Genomic DNA, 23,180 nt, shown 5'->3' on the forward strand with positions numbered 1-23,180 from the left:
TACTTTAAAACAAACACAAAAGGTGTAATTGTTCAAGGCAAGGAAGGTACAAGTCTAAATAAAACAGAATCCTAAAATTTACTCTAGGAGTCATTCCTTTTCCTTTGCAGTCTCAATCATATTTACTCCATAATAAGTAAACTGCTTTACCCCTTCAGCTGGGAAGGACAATTTTTACTCTACCAAGGTGATGACAGGACCACTGCAGTGCTCACCCAACGAGAAATGCATGAATATGAAGTAGCGTCAACTCGATCAAATGAAGTGTATGCAAGATTTGATTTGCAATGCGTTAATTTAGGAACTCAGCGGAGAGGCTCCTACTATATCTAGCTGATCTAAACTTGAGCTCATGATAACACTGCACGAAGCTATGGTAGATAAAAGTGATAGGTAATGCCAATAAAACGATTCCACTGACAACACAAACTCCTCCAAGAATTCTTCCAGGCATTGTGATAGGATACATATCTCCATAGCCAACTGTAGTCATAGAGATAATCACCCACCAGCAGGCAGCAGGAATGCTGGCGAAGTCCTTGTTGGATGTTTCCAGGTCCAACCCATGTTCAAGAAGCTGAGAAAGTGCACTAAAGATTGCCATGGCAACACAAATGAAGACAAGCAACATAACCATCTCTCGGTAACATCGTTTGAGAGTCAAACCGAGTGTCTGAAGACCAATGAAGTGACGGGCAAGCTTAATCACCCAAAAAATCCTCATCATTCTAAGCACCCTCAAGGTGACTCCAGCCCTCTGGAGTTGAGAATTCTCGCCCGTAAATACTGTCATTAACACGGAGATGTAATACGGCGTGATTGCCAGTAAATCAATGATGTTCAGGGGTCTCTTGACAAACTCACACTTGTTTTTGGAGACGATGAACCTCACAATGCATTCTGCAGTGAACCAACCTATGCAGATAGCTTCAATTATCCTGTCAAGAGAACAAAAGAAGAATTGATCATTTTATTTTTAAGCATTTTAATAGCTCTTAGATTTCTTCAGATAGTACTACACTGACATACACATTTAGTTACCTTTCCAGAAAACATAAAAGAACAGACAGCATTACCAACATCATCAGACCCACTGGGATGCAAGAGAACAACAAATACATCAACAAATGAAAACTGAACTTGATAAAGTTCTTATTTATATATGGCATGTAATAGCATTGAAAAAAACATGTTTGCTTTTTGTCACTGATACTTAAAAAAAAATCTACCTCTTACTTGGTGGCTTGAAATTAACTTATACTCAGCTCGCCACACTATGAAATGTTATTCCATGAGGACAGTGGTTCTCTACTGTGATGTAAGTTATTAGGTAGGTCAGGAGGACTTGGTTCCTACAGACAGTGGACACACCCAAGTTTTCAATGATTTACTTCTTGGTAAATAAGAGTGAACTCAAGATCATCTACGAAAATGTCACTGTATTTTTTTTTTCCTACCGGCTTGTGTGGGAGACACTGAATCTGAGCCTGCCTTTTGGGCTTTGCAGGAATGCCAGTGCCCTCACCAGGAGAGCACCAGGTCATGACCATCCTCATTACAAGCGTTACAGTGGGAAAAAGGCTGAGGAATACTGCAATGGAGCAAAACAATCACTAAGACCCAACAAGTTTGTTTGTTTGTTTTCCATAGCTATTTTTATTCAACATGTATCTTTAAAATATAGGGCCATGGACTTCTCTGGTGGTGCAGTGGTTAAGAATCCGCCTGCCAATGCAGGAGACACAGGTTTGAGCCCTGGTCCGGGAAGATCCCACGTGCCGTGGAGCAACTAAGCCTGTGAGCCACAACTACTGAGCCCGCGTGCCGCAACTACTGAAGCCCGAGAGCCTAGAGCCCGTGCCCCCACGCGCCGCAACTAGAGAAAGCCCGTGCGCAGCAATGAAGACCCAACGCAGCCATAAATAAATAAATAAATAAATAAATAAATAAAATATAGGGCCACATTTAATCTAGAGTGGTATTTACCAACCCTTCCACGTCACTGCACACATTGAAAAGAATATTACCTACATAGCCTACTGGCGTCAAGGGGTAGCATTCCTGAAGTGGAAGCCACCAGCCTCGCCCCACACTCCCCAAGGCTGAGGAATTAAATCTCAGCACAGTGGTTAGGAAGCCCTGACCCAGAGTGAGAGGTAATGCTAAGGTAATTTTTAATTAAATTACATTTTTTATTTGTAAATATTTTTATTTCAGTTATTTCATGCAGTAGCTTTAGAAAAGAAAATGCACTACAGTACATGTCTGTACAGTACAGTACAAATATGACTGTAATAAAATGTTTTAAACATGGCATTTAAAAAATTATAATTAAATTACATTTTAAAATTCAAATTTAAAGTTACAGTCCTTATACCATCATTCGTTTTTCTCCACATAATTCTGTCTTACTCTTGACCTAGACCCAAACATGAGAAATATGATGGAGAGAGAAGAAAATGTAGCAGGTGGGATGGTAAGGTCTGTGGGGCAACATTTTGAAAAGAAGTACCCAAAGTGCATGGCACAGAACACAGATTGCACTGGATGTTTCTCAGGGAAATGAATAAATAAAATTAACCATGTTCCCCTACTATGGAGGTTCCTAGGGCCATAGAGATTAATTTTATTTATGTCTTGAATAGGTAGTACATTCACATGGTTTAAATTTCAAAGGTAAAAAAAAGAGTAGAGAAAGAAAATTCTCACCCTCACCCTATTCCCCAGTCACTTGGTTCCCCAGTATTCACTCCAGTCCCAATTCCTCACTGGTCAGAAGGGCAAGAACCACTGACCAACAAGAAAGTGGTAACTTGAGTATATTAATTTCCTGTGGCTGCTGTAAAAAATTACCACAAACTTGGCGGCTTAAGACAACAGAAATTTATTTTTTTCACATACCCAGAGGTCAGAAGTGCAAAATCATTATCACTGGGCCAAAATCAAGTGTTAGTAGGGCCCACTCCCTTCAGAGGCTCTAGGGGAGAATCCATTCCTTGCCTCTTCCAGCTCCTGGTTGGCATTCCTTGGCTTGGGGCCACATCACTCCTATCTCTGCCTCTGTGCTCACCGTGTCAAATCTCCCTCTGCTTCCACCTTGTAAGGATACACATGATAGCATTCAGAGCCCCTGGGATAATCCAGGACAATCCCCCATCTCAAGATTCTTAATTTAATCATATCTGCAACATCCCATTTGATATGTAAGGTAATATCCACTGGTTCCCAAGGATTAGGACCTGATATCTTTTGTTGAGAGGGAGGGATTATTCTTCAGCCTACACACAAACTAAGCAGGAAGATAAAGCCCACAGTGAAAGTAATCCAACCTACCGCCCAGTGAGGAAGGTCAGCAGATGAAGTCACAGCTGCCCCTATTTCTTTCTCTACTGTATTACCTGCTGCTCTGCACAGAGACCCCATTACTCTGTGGTTGGCAGCGGCTTCTCTATCCCCACCAGGCTATCAGTAAAAGCTGCTACCATAATGACCTCTATGAACCTAGAGGCTTAGAAAACTGGGAGGGTAATGAAACTTGGCAGATCTAGAAGATAGGAGGCTGCATTTTTTTCAATATTCAGTTTTAATAAACACATTACCATAATAAAACATTAACAGGGAGAAGGCATCCCTTCTCCCTGGTAATGCTCACCAAATACTCCATATGTTCCCCCATATTTCTAGCCCCTTTCAGTTAGGCAAGATCACATGACCAGTTCTGATCTATGAGCTGTGAGCAAAATGACTACAGTTCTGGGTAGAGGCATGGAAGAGTAGGTGTGAATTCTCTTCCCTGCCATGGCAACCTGAAAGGCATGTGTCCTAAGTGGCTCCAAGATGGTGGGGTTCCTACCAGCTCAAGTCACTGAGTATATGTTCAAAGAAAGACAGACATTCCCCATCCTGACTCTGATTGGACATGGTATGTGGGCAACCAATAAATCCTTGTTGTGTTAAGCCACCAGAATTTCCAAGTTGGTTGCTATCCTAAGTAATAAACTGGTAAATTCAGTAAGTAATATGATACACACTCAAAAAGGATTGCAAGAGCACAAAGCAGTCACAGTAACAGTGTTCTTTGATCGGCTGTGGTTTTTACCAGTTCTCTAGCTAAAGTACTGTCTCTTCTCTAGCCAGACATGAGCAAGAGCACTAGACCTGATGCTGGGAGCCCTGCTGCTCTTCTCACTCTGATCTTCTAAGAGCTCTCCCATCAATAAAATCCTAAGATCCTATTAAATTAAGAAGAGTAGAGGCTTCCCTGGTGGCACAGTGATTGAGAATCCGCCTGCCAATGCAGGGGACGCGGGTCCGAGTCCTGGTCCAGGAAGATCTCACATGCCGTGGAGCAACAAAGCCCATGCACCATAACTACTGAGCCCACGCCACGACTACTGAAGCCCGTGCGCCTACAGCCCGTGCACCGCAACGAAGAGTAGCCCCCGCTCTCTGCAACTAGAGAAAGCCTGCGTGCAGCAACAAAGACCCAACACAGCCAAAATTTTTTTTAAATAAATTTATTTATTTATTTTTGGCTGCGCTTCAGTAGTCGTGAGGCGGGCTCAGTAGTTGTGGCTCGCGGACTCTAGAGTGAAGGCTCAGTAGCTGTGGTGCACGGGCTTGGCTGCTCCGCGGCATGTGGGATCTTCCTGGACCAGAGACCGAACCCGCGTCCCCTGCATTGGCAGGTGGATTCTCAGCCACTGAGCCACCAGGGAAGCCCAAGAAGAGTAAAAATTTTAATTGTGCCAAAAACACCAGAACATTTTCAGCTAATTACTTCCACCAGCAGCCAAATTGTTCAGATTAAAAAGGAGGAAATCCAAATGACACTAAATAATCTCTCAGTAAGGGAATGTCAAAGAGGTAAACGCGTCTGTAATGAGGCCCGCGGGGCTCCTCCTGCCCACCCCCCAAGTCAGACACAATTTATCCAGAATTCCACGCTAAAGAGATGAATAAGTGAGAAACCCCAGGCATCCCTCTTTCACCCAGGATTATGCCAAGGCATTCTCCAACAACAAACACCACTGAGCTGCCAAAGCTCCCATGCTTCCAAATGGCACTCTCGCCAGTGCCACCTCCAGCAACTGCTGGAAAACTTGAGTGCTGTGTTTTACTGAGCACTACAGCAAATGACTGGGCACTCCGAGGGCTACTTCTATAAAAAGCAAACTGAAAAAAAGAACGGAAGAAGATACTGAAGGATACCAGAATCCTTTGAAGCCCATTCTGATTTCTTTTGAGGCCCAAACATATAGAAGCTCATGAATTCACAGCTAAACATATATATATATATATATATATATATATATACATATATGCACACACACACACACACACACAAAGGCCTTTCAGTTGGGCACTGTGTTAAGCACTTTGTAGACATCATCTCATTTAACCTTTTTCAAGAACTTTATGGAGTGTGTACTTCCCCTAATATCTCCATTTTACAGATGACAAAACTGAGGCTGAAAAGTTAAACATCTCTTCTAAGATCACATGACTAAGAAACTGCAGTGGCACAGCTAATGAAACCCAGATCTATTGGGCTTTGAAGCACTAAGGAACATCTGAAAATGCTAATGATCTTTATGACAATGTTCATTGTTAATATTAAATTATATATATCAATCTCTTGGTCTCCATGGTTGATGTATTAGAGCAGCATTTTTCACACTGCTGATTCTTAGCCCATTAATGGATCAAAATTGATGGAGGTATTTTTTGGGGAAATTAAAAAGAAATATTAGTGTGCATCAAAGTATAGTTTCATAAAACTTTTGTTTCAGCTACATATAATTGTGTACTAAGTTACGATGTAAAATGTATTCCCTTCTGTAGGCACTGGAGGACCTCAAAAATTGCTGGCAATCATCAGTCATTCTAATTCCCCTAACTGATCTGTCATGACAGAAGGCACTTCTGGCAATGACTCAGAGGTTTACAAACAGGCTCCACAGGAGAACAAATGCTTTTAGTGCTAACCATCCCCTCCTGCCTGCAAAAAAGACTAGGACAGGACATAAAAAGCCATTAACTATGTTGTATGAGGTGAAGATCAGTCTCCCTCTGGGTGCTAACTTCTCATCTTTTTCCCTCAACATTTTATTGTGAAAAATTTCAAACATGGAACAAATTAATTAATATTTTAAATATACTTGCTTATCACCTATTCACCCCTATATCCATCTGTTAACCTTTTTTTCTTGGATGCATTTTAAAATAAATCCAGACATCGGTGCACTTCCATCTAAAAAATTCAGAGTGCATATTATTAACCAGAGTTCAATATTTGTTTCATTTGTTTCTTTTTTTTTTTTTTTTTTTTTTTGGTACGCAGGCCTCTCACTGTTGTGGCCTCTCCCGTTGCGGAGCACAGGCTCCGGATGCACAGGCTCCGGATGCGCAGGCTCAGCGGCCATGGCTCACGGGCCCAGCCGCTCCGCGGCATATGGGATCCTCCCAGACCGGGGCACGAACCCGTATCCCCTGCATCGGCAGGCGGACTCTCAACCACTGCGCCACCAGGGAGGCCCTCATTTGTTTCTTTTGATTTGAACTTTACATGCAATGGAATGCACAAACCTTATGTGCACACTCACTGAGGTTGGACAAATGCGTAACCTCTATAACCGAAACTCCTATCAAGATATAGAGCATTCACATCACCTGAGAGTTCCCTGCCTTATTCATCTTTGTATCTCCTGCCCTTACTTCCCATCAGACATACAACAAGTGCTCAACAGCTTTTTGTCCAGTACAATGTAGTGACTTTGATAGAACCTGAAGTACTGGAATGGCTCTTCTGGGAGCTTTAAGGGATAACTGAAGCCTGTCATCAAAAAATGGTGCTGAGGGGACCTCCTTGGTGGCACAGTGGTTAAGAATCTGCCTGCCAATGCAGGGGACACGGGTTCGATCCCTGGTCTGGGAAGATCCCACATGTCGTAGAGCAACTAAGCTTGTGCGCCACAACTACTGAGCCTGCGCTCTAGAGCCTGCGAACCACAACTACTGAAGCCCGTGCGCCTAGAGCTCATGCTCTGCAACAAGGGAAGCCACCCAATGAGAAGCCCGTGCACCACAACGAAGAGTAGCCCCCACTCGCTGCAACTACAGAAAACCCCGCGCGCAGAAACAAAGACCCAACACAGCCCCCCAAAAAAGAATCCACCTGCCAATGCAGGGGACATGGGTTCAAGCCCTGGTCCAGGAAGATCCCACGTGCCATGAAGCAACTAAGCCCATGTGCCACAACTACTGAGCCTGCTCTCTACAGACCGCGAGCCACAACTGCTGAGCCCACGTGCCATGGCCCGTGCTCCGCAACAAGAGAAGGCACCACAATGGGAAGCCCGCGCACCGCGGCAAGGGGTGGACCCCGCTCGCCACAACTAGAGAAAGCCCTCGCGCAGCAACCAAGACCCAGTGCAGCCAAAAATAAATAAATAAATAAAAATTTATTTTTCAAACAATTGTGCTGAGTTCAGTTGGACCCTTACCTTACACCAAGTACAAAGGTTAATTCAACATGGATTAACTGCCTACATGTAAGACCTAAAACAAGTTTTTTAAAAATTCCTAGAAGAAAATATAGGAGAAAAGCTTCATGACATTGGACTTGGCCACGATTTCTTGGCTATGACACCAAAAGAACAAACAACAAAAACAAAAATAGACAAATAGGACTACATCGAACTTAAAAGTTTTTGTGCCTCAAAAGACACAATCAACAGAGTGAAAAGGCAAGTTACAGAATAGGGGAAAATATTTGCAAATCATATATCTGATAAGGGATTAATATCCAGAATACATATCGAACCCCTACAACTCAACAACAAAAAAATCAAATAACCCAGGACTTGCATAGACACTTCTCAAAGATGGCATACAAATGGCCGGCTAGCATTTGAAAAGATGCTCAACATCACTAATCGTCTGAGAAATGCAAGTCAAAACCAATCAGAAGGTATCACCTCACACACATCAGGATACCTACTATTAGAAACAAAAACCAGAAAACAAGTATTGATGAGGATGTGGTGAAATTAAAATCTCTGTGTACTGTTGGTAGGATTGTAAAATAGTGCAGCAGCTGTGGAAAACAGTATGCAGGTTCCTCAAAAAATTAAAAACAGAACTTCCATATCATCCAGCAATCCCACTTCTGGTTATATATCCAAAAGAACTAAAAGCAGGGTGTTAAAGAGATATTTACACACCTGTGTTCATAGCAGCACTATTCACAATAGCCAACAGGTGGAAGCAACCCAAATGATCATTAATGAATGACTCCATAAATAGAATGTGTCACAGTCTTACAATGGAATATTATTCAGCTTTACAAAGGAAGAAAATCCTGTCACATGCTAATAAATGGATGAACCTTCAGGACCTTATACTAAGTGAAAGATACCCAGTCACACACACACACAAAGACAAACGCTGTATGATTCTACCTTTAGGAGGTATCTAAAGTAGTCAAAATTCAGAGAAACAGAAAATAGAATGGTGGTTACCAGGGGCTGAGGGAAGAGGAAAAAGAGAAGTTGTTGTTTAACGGGTATTTCCCCTAATATCTCCATATTACAGATTACAAAACTGAAGTTAAAAAGTCAAACATCTTTTCCAAGATCACACAACTAAGAAATTGCAGTTGCACAGGTAATAAAATACGGATCTACTGGGCTTTGAAGCACTAAGGAACATCTGCAAATGCTAATGATTTTTATGACAATGTTAATTTTTTTAAAATTAGTTTCTGCTTTATAACAAAGTGAATCAGTCATACATACACATCTGTTCCCCCATCCATTCCCTCTTGCGTCTCCCTCCCTATCCCACCCCTCCAGGTGGTCACAAAGCACCGAGCTGATCTCCCTGTGCTATGCAACTGCTTCCCACTAGCTATCTACCTTACGTTTGGTACTGTATATATGTCCATGCCTCTCTTTCGCTTTGTCACAGCTTACCCTTCCCCCTCCCCATATCCTCAAGTCCATTCTCAAGTAGGTCTGTGTCTTTATTCCTGTTTTACCCCTAGGTTCTTCATGACATTTTTTTTTCTTAAATTCCATATATATGTGTTAGCATATGGTATTTGTCTTTCTCTTTCTGAGTTACTTCACTCTGTATGACAGACTCTAGGTCTATCCACCTCATTACAAATAGCTCAGTTTCGTTTCTTTTTATGGCTGAGTAATATTCCATTGTATATATGTGCCACATCTTCTTTATCCATTCATCCGATGATGGACACTTAGGTTGTTTCCAGCTCCGGGCTATTGTGAATAGAGCTGCAATGAACATTTTGGTACATGTCTCTTTTTGAATTATGGTTTTCTCAAGGTATATGCCTGGTAGTGGGATTGCTGGGTCATATGGTAGTTCTATTTGTAGTTTTTTAAGGAACCTCCATACTGTTCTCCATAGCGGCTGTACCAATTCACATTCCCACCAGCAGTGCAAGAGGGTTCCCTTTTCTCCACACCCTCTCCAGCATTTATTGTTTCTAGATTTCTTGATGATGGCCATTCTGACTAGTGTGAGATGATATCTCATTGTAGTTTTGATTTGCATTTCTCTAATGATTAATGATGTTGACCATTCTTTCATGTGTTTGTTGGCAGTCTGTATATCTTCTTTGGAGAAATGCCTATTTAAGTCTTCTGCCCATTTTTGGATTGGGTTGTTTGTTTTTTTGCTATTGAGCTGCATGAGCTGCTTATAAATCTTGGAGATTAATCCTTTGTCAGTTGCTTCATTTGCAAATATTTTCTCCCATTCTGAGGGTTGTCTTTTGGTCTTGTTTATGGTTTCCTTTGCTGTGCAAAAGCTTTGAAGTTTCATTAGGTCCCATTTGTTTATCTTTGTTTTTATTACCATTTCTCTAGGAGGTGGGTCCAAAAGGATCTTGCTGTGATTTATGCCATAGAGTGTTCTGCCTATGTTTTCCTCTAAGAGTTTGATAGTTTCTGGCCTTACATTTAGATCTTTAATCCATTTTGAGCTTATTTTTGTGTATGGTGCTAGGGAATGATCTAATCTCATGCTTTTACATGTCCCTGTCCAGTTTTCCCAGCATCACTTATTGAAGAGGCTGTCCTTTCTCCACTGTACATTCCTGCCTCCTTTATCAAAGATAAGTTGACCATATGTGCGTGGGTTTATCTCTGGGCTTTCTATCCTGTTCCATTGATCTATCTTTCTGTTTTTGTGCCAGTACCACACTGTCTTGATTACTGTAGCTTTGTAGTATAGTCTGAAGTCAGGGAGCCTGATTCCTCCAGCTCTGTTTTTCGTTCTCAAGATTGCTTTGGCTATTCGGGGTCTTTTGTTTTTCCAAACAAATTTTGAAATTTTTTGTTCTAGTTCTGTGAAAAATGCCAGTGGTAGTTTGATAGGGATTGCATTGAATCTGTAGATTGCTTTCAGTAGTAGTCATTTTCACAATATTGATTCTTCCAATCCAGGAGCATGGTATATCTCTCCATCTATTTGTATCATCTTTAATTTCTTTCATCAGTGTCTTATAATTTTCTGCATACAGGTCTTTTGTCTCCTTAGGTAGGTTTATTCCTAGATATTTTATTCTTTTTGTTGCAATGGTAAATGGGAGTGTTTTCTTGATTTCACTTTCAGATTTTTCATCATTAGTGTACAGGAATGCCAGAGATTTCTGTGCATTAATTTTGTATCCTGCTACTTTACCAAATTCATTGATTAGCTCTAGTAGTTTTCTGGTAGCATCTTTAGGATTCTCTATGTATAGTATCATGTCATCTGCAAACAGTGACAGCTTTACTTCTTCTTTTCCGATTTGGATTCCTTTTATTTCCTTTTCTTCTCTGATTGCTGTGGCTAAAACTTCCAAAACTAGGTTGAATAAGAGTGGTGAGAGTGGGCAGCCTTGTCTTGTTCCTGATCTTAGTTTCAGTTTTTCACCATTGAGGACGATGTTGGCTGTGGGTTTGTCATATATGGCCTTTATTATGTTGAGGAAAGTTCCCTCTATGCCTACTTTCTGCAGGGTTTTTATCATAAATGGGTGTTGAATATTGTCGAAAGCTTTCTCTGCATCTATTGAGATGATCATATGGTTTTTCTCCTTCAATTGGTTAATATGGTGTATCACATTGATTGATTTGCGTATATTGAAGAATCCTTGCATTCCTGGAATAAACCCCACTTGATCATGGTGTATGATCCTTTTAATGTGCTGTTGGATTCTGTTTGCTAGTATTTTGTTGAGGATTTTTGCATCTATGTTCATCAGTGATATTGGCCTGTAGTTTTCTTTCTTTGTGACATCCTTGCCTGGTTTTGGTATCAAGGTGATGGTGGCCTCGTAGAATGAGTTTGGGAGTGCTCCTCCCTCTGCTATATTTTGGAAGAGTTTGAGAAGGATAGGTGTTAGCTCTTCTCTAAATGTTTGAAAGAATTCACCTGTGAAGCCATCTGGTCCTGGGCTTTTGTTTGTTGGAAGATTTTTAGTCACAGGTTCAATTTCAGTGCTTGTGATTGGTCTATTCATATTTTCTATTTCTTCCTGATTCAGTCTCAGCAGGTTGTGCATTTCTAAGAATTTGTCCATTTCTTCCAGGTTGTCCATTTTATTGGCATAGAGTTTCTTGTAGCAATCTCTCATGATCTTTTGTATTTCTGCAGTGTCAGTTGTTACTTCTCCTTTTTCATTTCTAATTCTATTGATTTGAGTCTTCTCCCTTTTTTTCTTGATGAGTCTGGCTAATGGTTTATCAATTTTGTTTATCTTCTCAAAGAACCAGCTTTTACTTTTATTGATCTTTGCTATCATTTCCTTCATTTCTTTTTCATTTATTTCTGATCTGCTCTTTATGATTTCTTTCCTTCTGCTAACTTTGGGGGTTTTTTGTTCTTCTTTCTCTAATTGCTTTAGGTGCAGGGTCAGGTTGTTTACTCGAGACGTTTCCTGTTTCTTAAGGTGGGATTGTATTGCTATAAACTTCGCCCTTAGAACTGCTTTTGCTGCGTCCCATAGGTTTTGGGTCGTCGTGTCTCCATTGTCATTTGTTTCTAGGTATTTTTTAATTTCCTCTTTGATTTCTTCAGTGATCACTTCGTTATTGAGTAGTGTATTGTTTAGCCTCCATGTGTTTGTATTTTTTACAGATCTTTTCCTGTAATTGATGTCTAGTCTCATAGCATTGTGGTCGGAAAAGATACTTGAGACAATTTCAATTTTCTTAAATTTACCAAGGCTTGATTTGTGACCCAAGATGTGATCTATCCTGGAGAATGTTCCATGAGCACTTGAGAAAAATGTGTATTCTGTTGTCTTTGGATGGAATGTCCTATAAATATCAATTAAGTCCATCTTGTTTAATGTATCATTTAAAGCTTGTGTTTCCTTATTTATTTTCATTTTGGATGATCTGTCCATTGGTGAAAGTGGGGTGTTAAGGTCCCCTACTATGAGTGTGTTACTGTCGATTTCCCCTTTTATGGCTGTTAGTATTTGCCTTATGTATTGAGGTGCTCCTATGTTGGGTGCATAAATATTTACAATTGTTATATCTTCTTGGATCGATCCCTTTATCATTATGTAGTGTCCTTCTTTGTCTCTTCTAGTAGTCTTTATTTTAAAGTCTATTTTGTCTGATATAAGAATTGCTACTCCAGCTTTCTTTTGATTTCCATTTGCATGGAATATCTTTTTCCATCCCCTTACTTTCAATCTGTATGTGTCTCTAGGTCTGAAGTGGGTCTCTTGTAGGCAGCATATATATGGGTCTTGTTTTTGTATCCATTCAGCCAATCTGTGTCTTTAGGTGGGAGCATTTAGTCCATTTACATTTAAGGTAATTATTGATATGTATGTTCCTATTCCCATTTCCTTAATTGTTTTGGGTTCGTTATTGTAGGTATTTTCCTTCTGTTGTGTTTCTTGCCTAGAGAGGTTCCTTTAGCATTTGTTGTAAAGCTGGTTTGGTGGTGCTGAACTCTCTCAGCTTTTGCTTGTCTGTAAAGGTTTTAATTTCTCCATCAAATCTGAATGAGATCCTTGCTGGGTAGAGTAATCTTGGTTGCAGGTTTTTCTCCTTCATCACTTTAATTATGTCCTGCCACTCCCTTCTGGCTTGTAGAGTTTCTGCTGAGAGATCAGCTATTAACCTGATGGGGATTCCCTTGTGTGTTATTTGTTGTTTTTGCCTTGCTGCTTTTAATATGATTTCTTTGTGTTTAATTTTTGACAGTTTGATTAATATGTGTCTTGGCGTATTTCTCCTTGGAATTATTCTGTATGGGACTCTCTGTGCCTCCTGGACTTGATTAACTATTTCCTTTCCTATATTAGGGAAGTTTTCAACTATAATCTCTTCAAATATTTTCTCAGTCCCTTTCTTTTTCTCTTCTTCTTCTGGAACCCCTATAATTCGAATGTTGGTGCGTTTAATGTTGTCCCAGAGGTCTCTGATACTGTCCTCTGTTCGTTTCATTCTTTTTTCTTTATTTTGCTCTGCAGCAGTTATTTCCACTATTTTATCTTCCACCTCACTTATCCGTTCTTCTGCCTCAGTTATTCTGCTATTGATCCCATCTAGAGTATTTTTCATTTCATTTATTGTGTTTTTAATCGATGCTTGATTCATCTTTAGTTCTTCTAGGTCCTTGTTAACTGTTTCTTGCATTTTGCCTATTCTATTTCCAAGATTTTGGATCTGGGAAATAGAATCTTGGATCATCTTTACCATCATTATTCTGAATTCTTTTTCAGGTAGACTGCCTAGTACCTCTTCATTTGTTAGGTCTGGTGGGTTTTTATCTTGCTCCTTCTCCTGCTGTGTGTTTTTCTGTCTTCTCATTTTGCTTATGTTACTGTGTTTGGGGTCTCCTTTTTGCAGGCTGCAGGTTCGTAGTTCCCGTTGTTTTTGGTGTCTGTCCCCAGTGGCTAAGGTTGGTTTAGTGGGTTGTGTAGGCTTCCTGGTGGAGGGGACTAGTGCCTGTGTTCTGGTGGATGAGGCTGGATCTTGTCTTTCTGGTGGACAGGTCCACGTCTGGTGGTGTATTTTGGGGTGTCTGTGGACTTTTTATGATTTTAGGCAGCCTCTCTGCTAATGGGTGGCGTTGTGTTCCTGTCTTGCTAGTTGTTTGGCATAGGGTGTCCAGCACTGTAGCTTGCTGGTCGTTGAGTGAAGCTAGGTGCTGGTGTTGAGATGGAGATCTCTGGAAGATTTTCGCCGTTTGATATTATGTGGAGCTGGGAGGTCTCTTGTGGACCAGTGTCCTGAAGTTGGCTCTCCCACCTCAGAGGCACAGCACTGACTCCTGGCTCCTCAATTTGGGATGATTCGTTGTCTATTCATGTATTCCACAGATGCAGGGTACATCAAGTTGATTGTGGAGCTTTAATCCGCTGCTTCTGAGGCTGCTGGGAGAGATTTCCCTTTCTTTTCTTTGTTCTCACAGCTCCCGGGTCTCAGCTTTGGATTTGGCCCCACCTCTCCGTGTAGGTCGCCGGAGGGCATCTGTTCTTCGCTCAGACAGGACAGGGTTAAAGGAGCAGCCGCTTCAGGGACTCTGGCTCACTCAGGCCGGGGGGCAGGGAGGGGCATGGAGTGCGGGTGGAGCCTGCAGCGGCAGAGGCTGGAGTGACGTTGCACCAGCCCAAGTCGCGCCGTGCGTTCTCCCAGGGAAGCCGTCCCTGGATCCCGGGACCCCGGCAGTGACGGGCTGCACAGGCTCCCCGGAAGGGGGGCGTGGACAGTGACCTGCGCTCGCACACAGGCCTCGCGGCGGCAGCAGCAGCCCCAGTGTCCCACGCCCATCTCTGGGGTCCGCGCTTTCAGCCGCGGCTCGCGCCCGTCTCTGGAGCTCCTCCAAGCAGCACTCTTAATCCCCTCTCCTCGCGCACCAGGAAACAAAGAGGGAAGAAAAGGTCTCTTGCCTCTTCGGCAGGTCCAAACTTTTTCCCGGACTCCCTCCCGGCTAGCTGTGGCGCATTAGCCCCTTCAGGCTGTGTTCATGCCACCAACCCCAGTCCTCTCCCTGCACTCCGACTGAAGCCCAAGCCTCAGCTCCCAGCGCCGCCCGCTCCGGCGGGCGAGCAGACAAGCCTCTCGGGCTGGTGAGTGCCGGTTGGCACCGATCCTCTGTGCGGGAATCTCTCCGCTTTGCCCTACCCAGGTACGTGGGGAGTTTCTTGCCTTTTGGGGGGTCTGAGGTATTCTGCCAGCGTACAGTAGGTGTTCTGTAGGAGTTGTTCCACGTGTAGCTGTATTTCTGGTGTATCTGTGGGGAGGAAGGTGATCTCCGCGTCTTACTCTTCCGCCATCTTCCCCGGAAGTCTGACAATGTTAATTGTTAATATTAAATATGTCAATCTCTTAGTCTCCATGGTTTATGGGTTAGAGTAGCATTTTTCATACTGCTGGTTCTTAACACAGTTTCAGATTTGCAAGATGGTAAATTTTATGTTATGTATTTTTTACCCAAAATAAAAATACGTACATGAAACTGCCTAACGAAGGGGAGAAGATAGGAGGCTCCTGAAGCAAGAAGCCCTTCTCCACTTGTAACTTGCTGTGACACCATGGATAAGCTATTTAATCTCTCTTCCTGAATTTTCCTCAAGGGTTAAATGATGAGAATAGCAGTATGACCTATCTCTCAGATTGTCTTAAGAATTAAATGAATTAATATGAAATAATAGTAAGTGCTCAGTAAATCGTGTCTATAATTATCATTATTACAAACCATCTCTGGGCTTGTAGTCTTCCCTTCACACTCAAAAGGAGATCACGTCAGTGTTTTCCTGAGTGCAAAGAGAAGGCAAGAATGAAAGCTCCATCCTTTCATTCTCTCTTCTCCCAAGAATTCTGCCTATATTCTCACACACTGCTGGCTGCAGCATAAACTGGTAAAACCACTTAAAACAGCAATTGGCAGAACCTATCAAGCTTTATACTGCACATGAAACCCAGCCACCTACTCTAGGAATTTATCCTACAAACACACTTGCATATTTACATAAGAATATGTACAATGAGATCCACTGTTTGTAATACCCAAGGGTAAAAAAATATTTAAACATCTATCCAGAGGAGATTGATTATATAAATGTATTTCCCAAAGTTATTAAGTTGAACCATATGAAATTGACATTGGAAATTTTATGACTCTACCTTATGCCACGTAGCCACGAGAAAGAGTTAAGGTGCATTCCTGAGCTTTGATGTGAAACAGTCTTCAAGATGTACAGGTGCAGAACAGTACATATATTATGCTCTAATTGTGTGTGTGTGTGTGTGTGTGTGTGCGTGTACTGGAAGGATACTTAAGAAGATGTTAATGCCAGTTGCTGACTCTAGGGAGGGAGCCTGACGCAGGATGGAAACTCACTTTCTACTTTATTACCTTTTGTGCTGTTAAATGATTTACCATGTGCACATATTATTTTTCCAATTAAGAAAAATTTTAAAGAAAAAGTGAAAATCATGCCCAACTAGAAAAGCAATCACCATGATGAAGTTGTCATTGGCTTGAATCAACCAGCACACCCCCAGGAGTAGCACAAAAAGAAAAGTTGCACCCTTCCTACCCCAAGCTTTCAGGCTTGAACATATGAGGCATTTCCAGCAGGCCTATACAGTGTGATGATACATGGTGTAATAAAAATCTCCAACAAACTACATCACCATCCACCAAATTCTCTACAGTCTCTTTCATGTCCTTATAAAAGTTTTCTCCACAAGTTCAATGGGGGAAAAAGGCAGGAATCAAACAAACAAAAAAAAAAACTTGATTTTTTTCTTATGTATTTTAATTACATTACAGAAAGAAAAAATCCATACCACTTATATATTTTTATCTTGTACTCTAGATCAGTAATGAAAATAAACAAAAACATACATTAGGTACTTACTCAAGTACCAAGAATTTTTCTGTAAATTTATACGTATTAATTCATTTAATTCTCACAACTGAATGCGTAGTACGCAGAGAACAGGGATCCTCACTGGGCTGCCAAGTGAGATGTGCAGTGGAGAGAGGCGTGATTGTAGGATTTATGGCTGGAAGCCTTATGGCAACACTGAAGCCTTATGGCAAAGCTGATAGATTTTTCAAAGTCAAGTTATAGCTTTAAAGGCAAAGGGAACCCCTTAAAGTTTTGGCAACAGGTGGATTCATTCATGGAATAAGCATTTCTTAAGAGGTTACTGTGTGCTGGGCATATTGCCAGGCCTGTGAGCTGGGAAGAGGCCAAGTGTACTGTGGGAATATACATAGGGCAGATGTTTATGGGCTGACTGGAGGGTGCGAACAGGCAGGAGGCTGTGACACAGGCAAGAGAAATGGAAGGCCCAAACTGGCAGATGACGGGAATGAAATGAAACGAAATAATGCAATGAAATGAAATGGGGGATAGATAGCAGAAGACTTCAACAAGACCCTGCCACTGGCTGGCTGTGAAGGGCACAAAGAGCTGCAGCTGCAAGGATATGAGCAAACGGCCCAAGACTCAGCAGACCTTCACCACCATCCTGGACCTTGGAGAGATATGTGGGTCACAGGGAACCAGGCAGATGCCTCGAGGCAAGCGTAGAAAAGAAAACCACCCAGCAAAATCTTATTACAAGAGATGGCCGCTCTGAACCAGTCTCTTGATTTTCCTAACAGATGAAAAGACAGAAATCATCTTTCCAGAGCCAAATTATGAAAAGCATTTCATCAACACCATGCTTCAGTGTTTGTGTTCATTACCCTGTAATCGAGGACTTGGCTCTGGGCTGACTCTGAAGAAACCATCCACATTTCTGTGTGTATCTCTACCAGATGCTCTCCAAGTCAGGGACACCAGGGCAGCTTTTCTTCACCAGATGCTGAGGAATGAGTTTTCAGTAAACCACCATGTTCTAGGTGAACATACACATAACAAGTGGAGAGACCCAAAAGCTGTGGTTCTGGTTCTCACTACTAAAAAACTTCCCAGAGATGAGAACAACAGAAACCCAGACCCATCAACACCTGCCCATCCAGGCCACCAGCGTTCTCCACTCCAGGTGGGCGTCCTTCATCCTGCAGGTACAATAATCTCCCCCAGCACCTTCGCCTCCACTCCAAAGAGACACTAATCCATCTAAATAATGATGCAAGAAGATCAACTCACTGCAAGAATTGATCTGTTCTCAATCCATATACAACTACCCGATGGGTTCTACTCCTTTTTTATATTTCATTGGAAATGCATTAGTAAAAGAACTTTTTAAAAAAGAAATGGTATCAAGAGACCATCCTCCTCAGACACGATCATCTTATAAAAACCAATATCTTTTCTTTTTTTGCCTACTTTCTCTTTTTATGTTTTTATTTATTTTTTGACATTCTTTTTTAAAATATTCTTTTCCATTATGGTTTATCACAGGATATTGAATATAATTCCCTGTGCTATACCGTAGGACCTTGTTGTTTATCCATCCTATATAAAATAGCTTACATCTGCTAATCGCAAGTCCTTTCTTCCCCCAATTCTTTTCTTTTTTAATTAATTAATTTATTTATTCATTTATTATTATTTTTTTTGGACTGTGTTGGGTCTTCGTTGTTGCATGTGGGCTTTCTCTAGTTGAAGCGAGCAGGGACTACTCTTCGTTGCAGTGCGTGGGCTTCTCATTGCAGTGGCTTCTCTTGTTGCGGAGCACGGGCTCTAGGCGCGTGGGCTTCAGTAGTTGTGGCACGTGGGCTCAGTAGTTGTGGCTCGCGGGCTCTAGAGCACAGGCTCAGTAGTTGTGGCACACAGGTTTAGTTGCTCCGCAGCATGTGGGATCTTCCTGGACCAGGGCTTGAACCCATGTCCCCTGCATTGGCAGGCGGATTCTTAACCACTGCACCACCAGGAAAGTCCCTAAAAACAGTTTTAAAAATGCAAAACAATGCTATATTTTATGTGTAAATACATATGTATGTACAAGCATATATTTAAAGTGTTTTTGATTTGCCCCTTTGCTTAGACCCGCTAGGCGTCCCTGCCTGGTGAGGAGGCTGAAGCCATGGAAGCCCACGCATACTACACCTTGGAAGAGCTGTCTTGGAGGAGGGCACATCCAGGGCCCCACATGCCACTGGGCCTGAACTGAGAACAGGCCTGGGCCTGGGCTCTGGATAACTTCCCTGTGCTGAGCCGCCCCTCCTGCCAAAGCCCCCAGTTCTGCGGGACGCGCACTACTGTGCATGTGGGCTGCCACGTCACGCCTGCACTGGACATGCAGACGGTCCCCAGGTGGAGAGCAGCCAAAAACGCTGGTGAGACACACACGTCCAGGAGCCAGTGGCTAATCCAGGATGGAGCGACAGTCCTGTCAAGAAAAGGCCAAAGCCAAACACCACAGGGCACAATAGGGTCTGAATAGCCAGGAGATGCCAGCAGCAGCGGAGGCCAAAAGACACGCGGCCAGATCGCCTCCAAGTGCCCAGGCCACTCCCCACCCCACACCCTGAAGCTGCGGAAACCCTGTAGAGGCTTGATGCCCTGTGGAACTCAGCAAAGAGAAGAATCGCGGCCTTCTGCCTGGCCCACATCGTCCCTTCAACCCATGCCCTGGCCTGGGGCCTGGGTCATCCCAGTGGAGGGCTCATTATGCCTGTCTGGACTCCTCCCCTGGGCCCCGCCTTGCTCCAGGATGAGCCTGGAAGACTGTGGGGCAGAAGATTCCGTACGTGCCTCCTTTCCTGGATTACTGACAGGTTTCTCAATTAGAAATCTCTCTTCAGGGAATCCATACTATCTTAAGGAACTTTTTTATAGCTGTACTCAGAATTGTCATGTTTATGTTAATTCCAATTATGAGCAATGATTAAAATGCGCTTCCTTAAAAAAAAAAAGTGTGGGCTTCCCTGGTGGTGCAGTGGTTAAGAATCCACCTGTCAATGCAGGGGACACGGGTTCAAGCCCTGGCCCGGGAAGATCCCACATGCCGCGGAGCAACTAAGCCCGTGTGCCACAACTACTGAGCCTGTGCTCTAGAGCCCTCAAGCCAACTACTGAGCCCGCGTGCCACAACTGCTGAAGCCCATGCCCCTATAGCCCATGCTCTGCAACAAGGGAAGCCACTGCAATGAGAAGCCTTCACACCACAATGAAGAACAGTCCCCGCTCGCTGCAACTAGAGAAAGCTCCCGCGCAGCAATGAAGACCCAAAGCAGCCAAAAAATAAATTAATTTTTTTTAAAGTGTGTTTTTGTTTGTTTTGGCTGCACTCTGAGGGATGCAGGATCTTAGTTCCCTGATCAGGGATCAAACCCACACCCCTTGCATTGTGAGCACAGAGTCTTAAGCACTGGACTGCCAGGGAAGTCCCTAAAAGTTTTTTTAAATGCATAAAATAATAACACCAAAGTCAGGAAAGTGGCTATATCTGTGGAAAAGGAAGTGATTTCAATGGGGAAATGTTTTATTTCTTAAGATGGGTGGTAGGTACACAGGCACTCGATGTACTATAATCTATACTTTTTTACATGCCTGAAAGACTTTATGATGGTTTTATGCATAACTTCCTCTTCTGCCTTTGTAAAACATGTATTTCCTTTATTTCACAGATTGATTTGTTCTGCTTTTTAAGTTTCTGGTAATTGTATTCAAAGAAAACAAATTTTGATTGGCATAAAGAAATCTACATTTTAAAAAAATGCTTCAGTTTTGCTTTATTTTCAATAGTCTCCTAAGTTAAAAATAATTCTTTAGAGCATTTGCTGTAGAAATGTTAAAGCACCAACATCCACCATTTAAATAAATTATACAGATTAAAAGAGAAATAGGAACAATTTGTTTTAAAAGCCCATTGTATAAGGTACTGTTTTTTTTGTTTGTTTATAAATGTATTTATTTATTTGTTTATTTAGGGCTGCGTTGGGTCTTCGTTGCTGTGCGCAGGCTTTCTCTAGTTGCAGCGAGCGGGAGCTACTCTTTCGTTGCGGTGCGCAGGCTTCTCATTGAGGTGGCTTCTCTTGTTGCGGATCACGGGGCTCTAGGCGTGCGGGCTTCAGTAGTTGTGGCATGCAGGCTTCAGTAGTTATGGCTCACGGGCTTAGTTGCTCCGCGGCATGTGGTATCTTCCCGGACCGGGGATCAAACCCATGTCCCCTGCATTGGCAGGCGGATTCTTAACCACTGCACCACCAGGGAAGTCCCCAGCTATTTTTCCACTTTGGAATTTATCCAACATATGCACTTATACCAATTTGCAAAGAAACATGAAAAAGACTGTGTTCTGCACTCCTGTTTGCATTTTTGAAAAACTACAGTTGAGCTAACCATTCCACAGCAGAGTAGAGCAGGGACCTGGGAATCAAATGCCAGGTCACGACTTAACCACTATGTGAGTCTGACATACTACTTAATCTATCTAAATCTCAGTCATAAAATGGGGATAACAATGGTGCTACCTTGTAGGATTATTATGAGACTTAGATGATAAAATAATTGTAAACCTTAACAAGTGACTAGCACATTATAAGTATTCAATAAATATTGACTATTACAGCCATTACTATAATTGATAGGACAGACACTTGTAAATGAACTGTGGCCCATCTATACAATGGAATATTACACAAATTTTAAAAAGAAGGAGGAAGATTTATATTAACTGATGTGGAAAGAATTCCTAGATGTTAAGTGAAAAAAGCAAATTGCTAAACAAGATTATAGAATGATCCCAGTTATAAATTTAAAAAGACACCTGTAAGGGGGCTTCCCTGGTGATGCAGTGGTTAAGAATCCACCTGCCAATGCAGGGGACATGGGTTCAAGCCCTGGCCCGGGAAGATCCCACATGTCGCAGAGCAACTAAGCCCATGCGCCACAACTACTGAGCCTGCACTCTAGAGCCCGTGTGCCACAACTACTGAAGCCCGTGTGCCTAGAGCCTGTGCTCCGCAACAAGAGAAGCCGCTACAATGAGAAGCCTGCACACTGCAACAAAGAGTAGCCCCCGCTCGCTGTAACCAAAGAAAGCCCATGCACAGCAACAAAGACCCAACGCAGCCAAAAAATAAAATAAAAAATAAATAAATTTATTAAAAAAATAAAAATAAAAAGACACCTGTAGGGACTTCCCTGGTGATGCATGGATAAGACTCCATGCTCCCAATGCAGGGGGCCCAGGTTTGATCCCTGGTCAGGGAACTAGATCCCACATGCATGCTGCAACTAAGAGTTTGCATGCCACAACTAAGGAGCCCATGTGCTGCAACAAAGACTCGGTGCAGTCAAATAAATAAATAAATATATGAATAAATAAGAGACATCTGTATAATATGCATATATAATTATATATCCATGCATGTGTGGATAGTATACATATACACATATATACACACATATATATGTGAGTGTGTATATCTGTATATATGCAAAGAAAATTTCTGGAAGAATATTCAGAAACTGGGTAATAGAATGCAGGAAAAAGAGGCATGTTTACTCTTTACTCTGTAACACTTAGAACCATACTTTTTTCCAATGAGCAAAGTTTTCATTAAAAAAAAAAAGAATAATGTTTAAAATAACTTGCTTACCAAAAGGCAGAAAAAAAGCACTTTGATTAAAGAAAAGGTATTAACAAAAGGAAGTTTCCACTGAATTCTAAAATTGGCAGCAGATAGAAAAACCCTGTACACATATTAAAAGAAACAGTCCACTGTGAAAGAACAGACTTTAACTGAGGTTCTGGGTTATGTTCAATCCTATCAGAGATCTATTAATTACTGGTTTCTGAAAATATCCACCTTATCTGCAAAGTAAAAGCACTGAGACTTTCATCTTCAGTTTCAAATATTGCTTTTTATTTTTAAAGTACTTTAAAAAACCTATTGAATTTATATAATATCGACCTAAAAGGCAATAGAAATAATACAATTGAGTTTTAAATTTCCATCACCTGCTGTTTCATTTTTATTTCATTTTTTTAAACTTGAGCTTAAAATAACACCTAAAGAAATTTAAATATCTTTACATCTCAAAGTCTCACAACACAAAGCAACTTTTAGAAATAATTTCTAAAGAACAGATTAAAATTACAGCAAGGCTTTGCATGCTAAAGAGATTTAAAACTCAAAAGAGAACACTGCTGGGTTTCCCTGGTGGTGCAGTGGTTAAAAATCTGCCTGCCAATGCAGGGGACATGGGTTCAAGCCCTGGTCCA

The 23,180-nt window shown here is 41.9% G+C and overlaps 1 protein-coding gene across 2 annotated transcripts in view; it reads right to left on the minus strand.

Annotated features, from left to right (window-relative positions):
* Positions 1-292: 292 nt before the first annotated feature.
* KCNG3 (potassium voltage-gated channel modifier subfamily G member 3) overlaps positions 293-23,180 on the minus strand; it is a gene marked incomplete at both ends in the record, with an annotated part of 29,365 nt that continues 6,477 nt past the window's right edge. For both annotated transcript variants that reach the window (XM_082642757.1, XM_082642756.1), the window contains one exon: positions 293-938. In XM_082642757.1, the coding sequence (XP_082498883.1) occupies positions 293-938 (646 nt within the window). The remainder of the gene's footprint in view (positions 939-23,180) is intronic.

The sequence above is a fragment of the Mesoplodon mirus genome (assembly GCF_964341445.2).
Source record: "Mesoplodon mirus genome assembly, chromosome: 14".
In the NCBI taxonomy this organism is placed as follows: Eukaryota; Metazoa; Chordata; class Mammalia; order Artiodactyla; family Ziphiidae; genus Mesoplodon; species Mesoplodon mirus.